The following is a 15121-nucleotide window of genomic DNA, read 5'->3' on the forward strand; positions in this document are numbered from 1 at the left end:
GCTTCGTGAGACACCAGCCCGTGGGGGTCTAGTGGCTGGGGCTCAACATTGCCCCAGCAGCCTGGGCTCCATTCCTGGCTGGGAGACTAGGCCTGACAATTCCGGTATCACTCCCAAAGAGACGATTCTATCAGTGCAATCTCTGCACTGGCACAGGGCAGCAGTCCTTCTGCCCGCCTGTGACCTGTGGCCATGCAAAGCAGAAGAGGCTGCTCTCCTCCCCAGGCTGCCCACCTGTGACTATGCTGGTGTCTCTTTTAACAACCCTGTCTCTTTCAGGGGCAGCTCTTTCTGCCCTTTGTGTCTATGCAAGTATCCTTTATTCTTCTCTCACTTTTGTAATAAACCTGCCCTCTTGGATACAACTAATGCCTCTGTCACATGGAGAAACTCGCCTGGGAAACTCACTGGTGCCGCTAAAAGGGGAGCTCTGGTGAAACTTTTCCCAGAGGTAATCCAAGGACCTCACTCTGAACCCAGCATCTCTAAAATTAATTCACTGAGAAGCACTACTAGTGGAAACGCACAATACAATTCCTTTGGAGAGAGAAAATGGTAATAACCTGCAAACTCACATTAAGCATATATCCTTTGAGGCAGAATCTTATTTTCAAGATCTCTACTACAGACTATTATAACAAAAGTACCTACTTAAAGGTAGGCTAGTCACTTCCATCTGTAATTGTAAAAAAAAAAAAAAAAAGAGAAAAAATTAAAGAAACAAAAGTCAATTAATAGAGCCTCATCAACAACACTTTGGAAGTGAAAAAATTAAGTTCAAAAGTCTTGAGTCAGATATCTGCTGGCATACTTGGAGACCTGCAAGGTCAGAGCAGCTGGAAGAGGAAGTGAGGGAGAAAGTAGAAAATGCATACAGCATTCAATGGGAAAGATCTGAGTAGGTTAAAATGCTAATAATAGACAAATGGGTATCTAATAAGAAAAGACAAAAGTGTATCCCTTCTGGTGTAGTCCAGTAAGCTGCTACTAGAGGAAACTCCTACAGATTAACAATAAAAGGTCTAAGGGGAAAAAGTACAAAATTTCCACAACTACATACAGGTACTAAAAAGTAAACCAAGTTGAAAAATTCAAGAAGGAACCTGAAATGAGGAAGCAAGGAATAAGGAGGGTTAATTAAGACTTTTAGACTGAAGGAAAATCACCTGAGGCAGTTAAAACTGCAGTAGAAAGCCTGGGCCTTCTGGTCTGAAGAATCAATGTAAGTGAAGAGAGATCCTCGAAAGGAAAGGAGCAACCACAAATACTGTGTATGAACTCAAGTCAAAATTCTTGAATTATATGTAGACAAGATGGACTCTCAGGACCAGAAAACTGAAGTGAGATCTGAGCAGTTACTTAAAAGATAAGGTTTATAATTTGAGTCAAATGGTAAATTAGTGTAATCTCCATACAAAGGGAGGTTCCTGGTTCCCTGCCCCACCCAAGGAGGGTTGAGCTGAGCTGAGAGGGGAAGGGAGAAAGGAATGGGGAGGACTGGTAAGAGAAAAGGTGTGGAAGAGAAATGTGGAACATTTGCTTCTCAGCCTTGGGCTTACACCAAGGACTTGGGGAACATGGAAGTGGACACTTGGAAGAGACGTAGGTGAGAGATCTGTGGGGAGAGCGAAAATGGCAGCCTTTATCTTCATTTGCACTTTGGTTTTGCTCTTCTCCTCACAGACTTGCCTGGCACCTTTTGCCTCTTTCCTATGGTTCTCTGTCAGAAGTGACTTAAAGACTTGTGGTGAGGTTTCGGGCCCTGCTTTGGGCCAACCCTGTTTGGCTGGGCATTTGCCCATAAGGGGATGTGTAACTTTGGGTGTTTCACTGAGAAACTATTACCCTTTCTCTTCTCTCTCTATGCTATGCACACTAGTTCTTTTAAAATTCTATGGATGATCTTACATATTAAGTATGTTTTGTCTTTATGTGGCAGCTAGAACTCAGAGCATGCAAGTTTGGCGGGAGGGTCTTAGAGTACCTCTCAGTTTAACTGCTTGAAAACCAAATAACAACAATACTTTCTGGAGGAATGACATTATTATAAAAGCTCTGCAACATACATAATGTCTAAGATATAATGCTACTGACAAAGAGGAGATGGTGATCCAATCTCAAGAGAAAATAAAAACAGAACCCAACCCCAGATGACACAGGTGTTACAATTAGTTTTTAAAGCGGCTATTATAATTAATTTCAATGACATAAAAGAAATTCACATTCAAATTATGAACACATGCTTATAAGAAAGAAAATGATTAGAAGTATGAATTGCAAAAAGTACAATCTAAAGAACAGTAAGTTGGAAAAGAGGCAAAAAAAGAGTCTGAGGGATTTTTGTGATAATATGTAAGGTTTAGCATGCATGTTAACCTATGAATTCTAAAGGAGAAGAAAAATGAGAATAGCCAAATCTCCCAAATTTGGTGAAAGACATAAATTTATGAATTCAGAAATGAAATATCAGCAAACTCTAACCAGGATAAGTACAAAAAGCTGTTATTTAGTTACACCAAAGTCAAACTGCTGATAACCAGAGATAAAGAAAAAAAGTAACTGAAGAAAACGACACAGTGAGTGTGTGCATAAGGTAAATTTACAGTTGACTTCTCATTAGTTAACAATGTAAGATGACAATGAAACATTTAAACTGATGGTAGAAAACTGGCACCCCAGAATTCTTTATTCAGTGAATATATTTTTCAAGAATGAAGGTAAAATAAAAATATTTTCACTTTCACTTTCGAAAGACAGTTACTGAATTTGCTGTCAGTGGACACACTACAAAGCAATTGTGGAAGTGAATAAAAGACAGAAAAGGTCTTAAAATGTGCATTAAGTATCAATGTTTTAAAAAAATTGAAACTTTATTTGTAAGATTCTTTTTATACCCAGAAAGAATTGTTAAGATCATGTCCAATTCCTTCACTGTACAGGTGGGCAAACCAATGTAATCAAAAATCAAATAATTACCTAATGGTATAATATACTAGAAAGTAAGTTCCCTGGCTTCTGGGTCAGAGCAGTTTATGAATATAAAACATGTATTTTTACACTTATAAAAGTCACAATACAAAAAATTTTGTGTTAATGAATTGTTATAATTGGTATGGATACAATTCCTAAAGGTTTTATTAAATCTTTAAATGTACCCAAGGAATTTATTTAAGCAATAACATGAATCTTTTACAATACTAGCAATCCTTTTTTGAGTTTTATGAAATTTTCATGTTTTTAATGAAATAAGAAAGTTTCCTAAAAGCAGTAGTAGAAAGAAGTCTTGGTGGCATTCTTGTGTAATAAAAATAAGGCTATCAAAAACAATGATTCCACTGTACAAAAACCTATTTTCTCTCTACTATATAGAAGGAAGAATCAATAGATGCAAATCTTGTTTCTTTAAATATTACTGATTTTTATATTCCTTTTGAATGTTATTCTTGGAATTAGAGAGTACACATTAGATTCTGAAAAATCAGTTCACAAACAAATGAAATATAGAAAACCTTAAAGCATACAGATTAATGGTCTCATAAAAGTCAGTTACATGATTAGAATGAAATCCAGCTCCTCAGGAACTTACTCCAGTGCTCTGAGAAAATCAGATGCCAAGATTCATTAAGGAACACATTAATAAATTTTAAAATCAAATTGAAAAATGTTCACCTTGGATCTCCACATTAACTTAGCATAACCTTGCTTTTTTTTCTTTACAGATTTATTTATTTATGCATACAAGAACTGGGGTGTAGAGTAGAGGTGAGTACTATTATGATCTTTTTACAGAGGAATCCCCAAAAGGATTCACCCAAGAGTGGGGAGCAGAACAGACAGATCTACTGAAATACACTGTTGAGGGGAGCAGCAGGCAAGAAAGGAGAGGTCTGCAGCACCATGAGGGTTGCTCCCTGGCAGGCCGAGGATCTAACTTGTGCTGCAGTGGTTGGTAATAGCTTGACAGCTGTGTCTTTAGCCCCTGCACTGCGGCAGCCTCTGCCGCTGAACGCCAGTGAACTTACTGGAAAGAGGGAGGCTTTCACTCAGACACATCAGAGTGAGTAAGAACCCCTTCCCCTGCGCGCTGGACTGGACAGTCAATGACGGGTAAGATCGGGGGCAGACTAAAGAAGGCACTGGCCAGCCTCATGTCTGTGACTCCTGATGACCTAAGACAGGCGCAGTCCCCGAGGGGCTTCATCATGATAAACTTTGGCGTTCAGATCAAACAAGGCACACATGCCTATAAACCTAATTTAGGCAACAAGCCCGCAGTAATTAACCCCTCCTTTGATGAAAACAAGGCTGCTAAGAGCGTCACCTGCAAACAAGCCTGATGGAATTATAACCATTAATCAGATAGCCATTGTTTCAGAATAAGTAGCAACCTAGCAACCTGTCTATAATCATACTACTTTTTCACTTACTTTGCTTTTTCTTTATATGTGTACAATCAGTTTCAGGAAATGCATGATAAAGAAAATAGTGTGTGGCAATAGTAGTTTTATAATAATCATAATACTTCTCACATGAGACAACACCATAAAAATCAAAATGCTTACGTAGAAAATATATTGCTCGTGATCACTAAAAGTAGAAGGTGCCAGTAGGTAAATATCAATGTTTTTGATCATTGTGGTTTTGGGATACGAATCAAGAAAAGCTAGCTTAAAGAATGCTGTTCGGTGTAAGCTAAAATGATTGTGTAGATTCAGTACCTGGAGATTGTTTACTGTGCCATGTCATGGAACGGCGATCACATGAACATGAATAACAAAGTAGATGTCTTATGCCTTACAAAGTATTTTATGCTGAGAAAGAATTAAATTGTATGAAATCATCTATTGTTGGAAATGGTATAAAAGTGTATGATGATTTTGAGCAAATTACATTCAGATCTTCACTCTTGAAGTGTGTCTGTTTGTCATTTGTGTGTCTGTCTGTCATTTATGCGCCGATTCCTTGAGCATCCTCACAGTTTCTCAATCCTGAGACAGTCCTGCAAGTCTACCGCTGCGTTGGTCCGCGGCACTGCACCACTAGGGAGGCCCATTAGCATAACCTTATACATGGCAAGTGCTTGATTTTAAGTACTTACCCCAACAGCCGGGACTTCTTCACTCTTTACTTCATTTATTCGAACCAAATAGTTAACAAAATCTCTGGCAGCATTGCTCTGTGCATCTTTTTTATTAGTGGAATTGCCCATACCAGTGTAATTATATCCTTCTACTCGAACCTTTAAGAGTCAGGGGGAAAAAAATTACAAGATTAACCTGGGTGATTCTGGGATTTAAAAAAATTCATAAATCAATACTCCATTAAGGGATAACAATTAGCTATTAGAGATATACTCTTTAAACACAACGAAAATAACATGTAAAAGAATTCATGGGCTGTCTACAGTTTGAATTGTGTTCTACAGTGTGATAAGCTAATCCAAAAATATTGTGGCTGAAATACTCTCTTCTGTTACAACAAAATGTTCTACATTAAAATCCAATTTTAATATCCAAGAACACACTCTCCATTTTTAGTAAGCACTTTGATTGAAGCAATTAAGAATTGTTCTACATTCAACAGGAGTTAGAAAACTGTAGAACCAACTATACCTAATCTGTACTTAGGGTACTATGGAAGCTGAGGAAAATACATGTTCTAATTAAAATAATACCTATTAGTCTGCTTTAGTATTTATTTTATTAAAGTAACAATACATCATAGAAAAATGATGCAGTTATACATAGAAATTTCAGATGCTGATTGCTGAGAATCAACACGCATATATACCCCACAAATTGTTTTATGTAATTTCAGGTAATGCTCATTTGAAAATGATTTATAGTAGAATAGCAGGCAGGTTAACCATAAAAATTCACCAACCTGCAACATACTAACATTTCCAAACAGAAGACATTATTTCTTTTAACATCAAAACAAGCCTTATAAACACAGATATGTAAACTGTATTCTTTAGTACCTCACAGATGAATTTCTGCCTGTTTTTGTTCCCCACTGCCCTAATTTCATAGGTTGGGGTCATCTTCCTTTTGCCACACCAGGCATACAGAAAATTTTTAACGTCACCCATGATTCAAGTATTTTCTTCAGACCTGAGAAAACAAAATTTATAGACAGCATTACTTACAATAATCACTGGAAATAACCAGTAACTAGAATTTACTGAAATGAAGATATTTTAGTGACATAATTGGAAAGTCTATGATTTGTTACAAGAAAAAGCAGGATATAAAAGTGAACAATTTGACTACATAAAAAGTTACATATACATACACATATATATACACACATATACATACACACACACATATGCATAACTCAAGACTGGAAAGAAATAGCCAGTGGATATTCTGGGACAGTGCATGTTACTTTTATCTTTTCTTAAAAAATAGTATAAGTAATGTCCTACTTCTTACAATAAGGCATCTTTTTTTTTATATTTATTTATTTATGCATACAAGAACTGGGGTACAGGCCAGAGGATTCACCAGAGACAGAGTGGGGAACAGAATAGGCAGACTGACTGAAATACACTGCTGAGGGGAGCAGAGGGCGAGGCAGGCAAGGTCTGTTGTTCCATGTGGGTAGCTTCCTGGCCGGGGATTGAACTCGTGCTGCAGAGCCTGCGTATAGCTTCATAGGCTGCGTACTAACCCCTTGCACCACCAGGGAGGCCCTACAATAGGCATCTTATGTGTTTTAATTCATTTAATCCTTACAACTATGGTAGAGATTTTGTGACAGTACTATTATGATCTTTTTACAGAGGAAGAAACATAAGACACAGAAAATTTAAGTAATTTTTGCAAGTCACCCACTGAGGAGATCTAAATTCAAACCTAAACTACTATATTAAGAAATGGTCAGTCATTTTTATGCATAAATCCAATAGTTTATTCTACTGGACATCCTGATAATGTCTCCTAGTAGCTATATGCAAATATGTAGGTTATTTACATATTAATAAACCCAAACACATTATTCAATACTTGAAATGAAAATGGTAATTTATTTTAATGTTCAATACCTAAAATTTGCTATAAATATAAAGTTAGTTTGCTGGGAAAAGACACTCCATTACTGGCATTAAACCTGTTTTCTGTTTCATGTTTAGGGCATTTTGTTAGCACCTAAGTTTAATGTATCAAAATTGACCCTAACATAAATTTGTTAAGGTTTATTCTATAGTCACAGGCTAACCCTGCAGACATCCTATTAACTGAAAGCTGTGGAAAACTGAAGATGTCTATCTATCAATTCCACCCCTGAATAATTCAAAACACAAGCCCTTAGGGTAATGAGTAATATGAAATAGGACTACACTATGAAATAGGACTATGCTATGAAATACCTTCCTTCCTTGGTAGTCTCACTTAACTCTAGAATATTCATTATTAACTATATGTTAGGGACACCTAAATTACATATGGAAAATTTAGTCCTTTCTCTTAGTTTCAAAGTCAAGTTCATCCAACTGCAGCACTAACACGTATCCATTTGAATGCTATCTTGAATTATTAAAGCAATTTTAAATTTGCTCCCCACACAATCCCAGTGTTCCCATCTCCCTAAATGCCCCTACTAGAGACAAGTTACTCAGCCACTCCCTCAAGATCCTCCAGGCTATGCTGTGGAGAGGCTTTACTATGTGCCAGACTTAGAGGATCGTTTATTAAAACTATTTTACTTAATTCTTGCAACAGCTGTATATATAAGCCACAGCTGGCTGTACAGAAAAGCATTAGCATCCCCTTTTTACAGATGAGGAAACTGAGACCCAGAACAACTTGCCCCAGAAGGCAGAGCTCCTAACGGGGGCATCCAGAATTCCAAGCCAAGGCGTCTGACTCCCGATACCAGGCAAGTCTGCCTCCAAAACATGCCTTGGGTCCATTCGCTGCAATGCATCTCCCCTGCCCCCACACTGCCCACCTGGGTACTACAGGAGCTTCCTAACTGATTTCCCTGCTTCCATGCAGGCCACCCTACAATTCATTCTTCTTTTAGCCCCTTCGCGCCACACTCCAGGCACATGGCCTTCCAGTTTCTCTCCAATCGCTGCCCTTAGAGCCAACGAACACGAAGGGATCAGCTCAAAGGTCTCCCAAGCGGGATGCCCTTCCCTGCCACCCTATCGAAAGTAGCTCTCCCTGAACGCTTTGATCCCTCTTATCTTTTCATCAAAACCTGCAGCCGTGTTCATACAGTCGCTCCAAGCCACTGCAACGAAGGAAAGGCGGGGACTGCACCTGCCTACCTCCCTCACTGCTCTGCCCAGTGCCTGCAGGGCGGGATGCAGCGTCTGTTACGCGCATGAACGAAAAAATCAAGGACCCCAGGCCCGTGTGGCGTCATGGGGGGGGGGTCCCCACCTTCACCCCCTTTCACTCAGCTGTGAGGGGGGAAGTGGAGCTCGGAAACAAGAAGGACGCTGCTAGACGAAGTACTGGGGGCACAATGAGGCCCGGGGCAGCGCCAGCGCCGCCAGCAGCGCTCACAGCCCGAATCCCCGGCCCCGCGGTCGACGCGCCCCTTCCCCCACCCGCCGCCGCCCGCGCTCCGCAACAAAGCCCGGCCGCGGAGCCCCAGGCCGCCTCAACGGGCCGCGAGAACGCCTTTCCCTACCGGCCTCGGCCTCCCGGCACCAGAGAGCACAGCCCTCGTACGACCGCGCGTCGCTCCGGCCTTCCACGCCAACAACCGGCGAGCGCACCACAAACGCCTCAACGCGGCGAAATGGCTCCTCCGGCGGCGCCAGGGGGCGGGGCTAGCGCGCTTACGCCTGCGCACAAGGCGAGTTCGGGACGGGGCGCACTTCCGGGCGGGGCCGGAAGTCGCGTCTCCCTGCTCTCGGCGTCCCGTCGCCTGGGAGACCTGAGGCGCCGGCCTATCCGCTCCCTGTGTAACGGCTTCTCCAAGTGCACTGCTTAACTTTCCAACAGTTTTGGGAGGACCCGAAGTATTTGGATGCACCCAAATGTTTCTCAGCTTCTGCATAGGAACCTCTGGGAGATGAGGTGCCCTCAGCAGAACCGGAAATTGTGGTGCTAACTTCATAATGTCTTTGAGATGATTATATGAAATGGCAGTTCTTAGCGCAGTTCCTGGCACGTAATAGGTATTCAATATTTGTTACTGCAGTGATTCCGTTATCTAACTCGAACATCTCCCACAGGAGAAATAAGTTAAATGAAGGCAGGAACCCTGCTGGCTAGATCATAGATTGCCGTACTTGGCACAAGGTAAATGCCAGTAAAACACGGTTTAATAATGAATACAGCTTGCAAGGTTTTTGTTTTTGTTTGTTTTTGCTTAAATTATACCCCCTTCCCACTCTGGTAATTGCATATCCTTTTATCCTCATGTTATAGGACAGGGAGAGGGTCAGCCCAAACCCCTCAAACCTGCCTATTCTAAATGGGTTCTGCCATCCGCCGCATCAACACAAAACATAGGAGACTTTAATGAAAAGGAACTTTAATAAAACTAGGAAACAATACAGGTAAGGCAAAGAATCTAGTTTCTAAATGAAGCACCCAAAGTTACCCGTCCCCTCGTGGGTAAAAGTCCATCCAAATGGGATTGGCCCAGAACAAGGCCCCAAAGCCTGCTACAAGTCTAAAGCATCTTCCAGTGGGGACCCACAGAAAAGGGTCACAAACAACTGGACAAGCCCGGAAGGAAAAGAGCAAAATCAACATCAAGATAAAAGCTGCCATTGTCACCTCCCCACAGGTCTCACCCACATCTGTGTCACCCAGTCCACGACCAAAAGACAAGCGCAGTTTCTTTACATGTCTCTAGGCTCCCTGCGCCTCCTCCAGGTCTCCTGGCTCCATCCTGCTTCCTTCCTCAGTCTCTTCTGCAGCTTCTCCTCTTCCTGCTCAGCTCCACCCTCCCTTGGGTGGGGCAGGGAACCTCCCCCTTTCCTGGGGACCACCCTGTTACACTCAGAGTCCTTAGAATAATTTGTATCCTTAGGAATCATAGTAGTAAATTACGCTTTTTTTTTAAACTCTAGAAACTATTTCAAGTTGGGGTTGTTCCAGAGAATCCAGGCTAATCAACTATCAACCCCATGATATTTTCATCTTTTTTTTCATCTCTTTCATTTTTTTAAATTGAGGTAACATTGTTTTACAGCACTGTATATGATTTGGGGCCTCCCTGGTGGCCTAGGGGTTAAGTCTCAGCACTATCACCACTATGGCCTGAGTTTGATCCCCGGCCAGGTAGCCTGCTGCCCCCCTTAGTGTAATTTAGTAAATCTGCCTGTTCTCCTCCCTACTATAGCTCTGCTGAATCCTCTCACCACCACCCCCGCACCTCTGGCCTACACCCCAGTTCTTCTAAAATAAAAATGATTTGGAGGTGTTACAGGGCAGAGAGAGGGACACCCCAGAACCCCCAAACCTGCCTTCTCTAAATAGGTTCTGCCATCCACTGCATCAAGACAAAACATATAAAGACTTTAAAGGAAAGGAACTTTAATACAATTAGTAAACAATACAGAAAAGACAAAGAATGTAGTTTCTAAATCAAGTACCCAAAGTTACCCACCCACCCTGTGGGTAAAAGTCCACCCAAAAGTGATTGGCCCAGAGCAAGGCCCGAAAGCTGCCACAAGTCTAAAGCACCTTCCAACGGGGACTTACAGAAAAGGATCAGAAACAGGCAGACCAGTCTGGGAGGAAAAGAACAAAATCAAGATAAAAGCTGCCATTGTCACCTCCCCACAGGTCTCACCCACATCTGTGTCAGCCAGTCCACGACCAAAAGGCAAGCGCAGTTTCTTCACATGTCTCTCTGCTCCATGTGCCTCCTCCAAGTCTCCTGGCTCTCCACCCTACTTCCTTCCTTCCTCAATCTCCTCACCTGCTTCCTCTCCTCCCTGCTCAGCTTCACCCTCCCTTGGGTGAGGCAGGGAACCTGTAACTTCTCCTTTTCCTGGGGACCACCCTGTTACAATGGTATAGGATCCTTGCTTTCAGGTGTTGTTACCATTTTTCATTTTTTTTTCTTGCCTCTTGTGGTACCCAACTGCTAAGCGCCCATTGCTTGCCACACTTCGAAGAGGCTCAGGTAGTGGTTAGGAGACATTTGCCAACTGTTTACCTCAGAGCTTACTGTTCTCCAAGAATGAGACTCCAGAAGCAAATACTCTGAGCACTGTCACATTTGAGCCCGGTGAGCACAGCTCTGCTCCCATTTCTCTCATCAACCCCATTTCAGACTCCTGTATAACTACTTCCATATATGTTACTTCCTCTGTAACAGGGTGGTCCCCAGGAAAGGGTGAGGGTCCAGGTTTCCTGCCCCACCCAAAAAGGAGGGTGGAGCTGAGCAGGGAGAGAAGAAGCTGCAGAGGAGACTTGAGGAAGGAAGGAAGCAGGATGAAGCCAGGAGACCTGGAGGAGGCACATGGAACCTAGAGACACATGGAGAAACTGTGCTTGTCTTTTGGTCGTGGACTGGGTGACACAGATGTGGGTGAGACCCGTGGGGAGGTGACAATGGCAGCTTTTATCTTGATGTTGATTTTGCTCTTTTCCTTCTGGGCTTGTCTGGTTGTTTCTGACCCTTTTCTGTGGGTCCCCACTGGAAGATGCTTTAGATTTGTGGCAGGCTTTGGGGCCTTGCTCTTGGCCAATCCTATTTGGATGGAGTTTCACCCACGAGGGGACAGGTAACTTTGGGTACTTGATTTAGAAACTAGATTCTTTGCCTTTCCTGTATTGTTTCCTAATTGTATTAAAGTTCCTTCCCATTAAAGTCTCATATGTTTTGTGTTGATGCGGCGGATGGCAGAACCCATTTAGAACAGGCAGGTTTGCAGGGTTTGGGCTGCCCCTCTCCCTGCCCGATAACACCTCCACATAAACTCCAAATGCTGGTCATGCCTAGATTCTGTTCTTACCTCACTCTCTACACTCTGCCTGGACAATCCTCTGCCAGTGAATTCAAGTGCTGTTCATATGTTAATAGCTCCTAAGCCTATATCTCTGTCCAAATCTTTTTTTGAGCTTTAGATCAACATATGTAAATACTTGGTGGACATCTATATCATATCCTACAGGCTTTGGTTCTTGGGTGTCAATCCTAATTCCTTCATTTTTCTGGTAGACAACTTCTAAGATGGCCAACGGTGATCTTCACCTCACTGTGTCACTGTGTAGTCCCACCCTACATTGTACTAGGGTTGATCTTTTTGACTATTAGCATATATAAGGGGATGGTAGGTCAATTTGGAGGCTGCTTTAAAAGACCTGTGCCTTTGATCCACTGTTTTGTTCTAAGCTCTGATATGCCCCCTTAAACTCCCCTCCCTCCCCCGCTTCTCTCTCTCTCTCTCTCAAGCAAGCTGTCATGATATGGTAAGAATCTGAAGTCCCTGACAAACAGCCGAACAGCTAGCAAGGAACAGAGGCCTGCTCACAACTATGTGAGTGAAGGTGGAAATGAATCTTGGGTCAATAGCTTGACTGCAACTGTTACAGGGCAACCCCGATATAAAACATGTTGCCTGGCTGTGGGTCCTCACCCGCGTGCTTAAAAGGGACTTATTAATACTCAACTGCAGGCACACGCAAAAGGTTAATAAAAGGTTTTTTTTACAAGGGAAGGGGAAATGAGGAAATGTACAACTCAGGAAAAGAGGGAGAAAAGAGGGAGATAAAGTCTTAAATGTGTCCTACCAGTTCCGCCGATAGGGAATTCCAAATGGCACTCTGAGAGCTGGCGGTGAGCCAAGAGCCGTGGAGCTGTTATAGGACAGGGAGAGGGGCAGCCCAAGCCCCACAAACCTGCCTATACTAAATGGGTTCTGCCATCCGCCGCATCAACACAAAACATATGACACTTTAATGGGAAGGATCTTTAATAAAAACTAGGAAACAATACAGGTGAGGCAAAGAGTCTAGTTTCTAAATAAAGCACCCAAAGTTACCCGTCCCCTCGTGGGTAAAAGTGCATCCATATGGGATCGGCCCAGAACAAGGCCCCAAAGTCTACCACAAGTCTAAAGCATCTTCCAGTGGGGACCCACAGAAAAGGGTCACAAACAACCGGACAAGCCCGGAAGGAAAAGAGCAAAATCAACATCAAGATAAAAGCTGCCATTGTCACCTTCCCACGGGTCTCACCCACATCTGTGTCACCCAGTCCACGACCAAAAGACAAGCGCAGTTTCTTCACGTGTCTCTAGGCTCCATGCGCCTCCTCCAGGTCTCCTTCTGGCTCCATCCTGCTCCTTCCTCAGTCTCTTCTGCAGCTTCTCCTCTTCCTGCTCAGCTCCACCCTCCCTTGGGTGGGGCAGGGAACCTCCCCCTTTCCTGGGGACCACCCTGTTGCAGAGCCAAGAGAGAGACCCCCAGGGATCCACGTGTCTGGTTTTATATTAAACCTGGCTGCTTAACTCCACCCCCAGGTCCCAGCAACCCTCCCTTTGGCAATGATGGGATTTGTAGTTCCCAGTGTCTTGATGGCTTTGGCCTGGAGTCGGGGTAGAGTCCACAAAGCCTGTATGGAATTAGCTCAGGACATTCTTTTCTCCTAGCACAACCTTAAGAAAATTCTTGAGCCAGAACCATCTAGTTAAGCTTCTCCTTGATTCTTGACCCTTAGTAACTGTGTAAGCTACTAAATGGTTGCAGTTTTAAGCAGCTCACTTTTTGGGAGATTTGTCACAGAAAAAGTAACAAATACAGGTATTTTCCACTTCTGTTGATTGTTCTAAATGTCTTTTATTCTGTTCCCTCCTCTCCATCTCTGCTGCTACTTGCTCAGTTTAGAGTTTCCCCTTATTACAATAGGTCACCAAATGGTTGATTTGTTCAGAACAACTCACCACAATGCTTTGAGTGACATTTCTGATATAAAAAGTCATGTTACCTACCTTCTTACCCTGTAGGCACATAAATACTTCAAATCTTCATGTGGTGACTCACTGTTTCCTCTTTTCTCATCTATGCCTCTTTGACCAGCTGCTCCTTTCAAACACCTCTTAGCATTGCATTCTCCCATTGTGTTAGTCACTATTCCAAATAATCACATCTGGGTCCATCAAACCACAAATGTTTTTCTTCCCTACTCTCTCCTGTTATATGGAAATATAGTCAAAAACTCCCAAACTAGGTAAAAAATCTGAGAGAGGCACTACAATCAATAAATGCAAGTTTCCATTTCAGTTCTTGCCTTGGGTTTAGAATCATTTTCAAATTTATTTTGCCACTTCTGCCAGTTAAAAGGTTTAGTATTAATGTCATGTTTCTCTACTGTAGAAAGAGCATATATTGAATGCCTGGGACAACTACAAAAATACCTCACTGCATTTATGATGTGCCAGGAGCTACCCTAAGACATTTGCATGTATTATTTCACATAATTTTCACAACAATGCCAAGGAAATAGGTATTGAAATTCTTATGTTATAGATGACCTAACTGAATGACTGAAAAGAGAAATAACATAAGTCAAATAGCTAATAAGTGGTGGAGCTGGGACTTGCGGTTATCCTGCCTCCCATAACCATATTGTGCTGTTTGTCATTTCATATTATATGAACCTAACTCCCATGAGTAGTTTCTTGGACTTGAGACTTAGAAATAAAACTGGCTTTTTAGTTATCACTAAAAGTGGTTATAAGGTTATTAAGAGTCTTGATGGGGAATATAAACTGGTGTATAACCTGGCTAAAATTTATATTTGGCTCTGCCATCAGCCATGAGTGGCCTTGATGAAGATATATACTTTGATATATACTTATTTCATATGAGAAATGGCTAGAGGTTTCTTACCTTGTATCTTAAACACAGGTAATAACCTGTACTTTTGTGATTGCCACCTGAAGTCTGATGAGGGGGTTCATAGGAACCTTTACTCATAGTCAGTTGCTCAGAAACACAAACAACAGCTCAGACTTGGAACTCACATTGAAGTGGAGAGGCTGAGAGGCTAAGCCTTTAATCTGTGGATTGTAATGCTATCTCAGGGTAGACAGTTAGAACTGAGTTGAATCCTTGAATGCCCTGTTGGTGCTTCTGAGATGCTTTTTTGTGTGGGGAAGCACACACACACACACACACACACACACACACACAGA

General features: G+C 42.3%; 1 protein-coding gene across 1 annotated transcript in view; it reads right to left on the bottom strand.

The window, feature by feature from the left end:
- Positions 1-8776, bottom strand: part of DHX9 (DExH-box helicase 9) — a 40294-nt gene extending 31518 nt beyond the window's left edge. The window contains exons 1-3 of the mRNA XM_037506324.1: positions 8647-8776; positions 5981-6113; positions 5099-5239 (exon numbers count right to left, since the gene is read on the bottom strand). Of these exons, the coding sequence (XP_037362221.1) occupies positions 5099-5239; positions 5981-6091 (252 nt within the window). The 5' untranslated portion in view covers positions 6092-6113; positions 8647-8776. The remainder of the gene's footprint in view (positions 1-5098; positions 5240-5980; positions 6114-8646) is intronic.
- Positions 8777-15121: the final 6345 nt, after the last annotated feature.

The sequence above is a fragment of the Talpa occidentalis genome, unplaced genomic scaffold (genome assembly GCF_014898055.3).
Source record: "Talpa occidentalis isolate TD23 unplaced genomic scaffold, MPIMG_talOcc4v2.1 talOcc4.12, whole genome shotgun sequence".
NCBI lineage: Eukaryota > Metazoa > Chordata > Mammalia > Eulipotyphla > Talpidae > Talpa > Talpa occidentalis.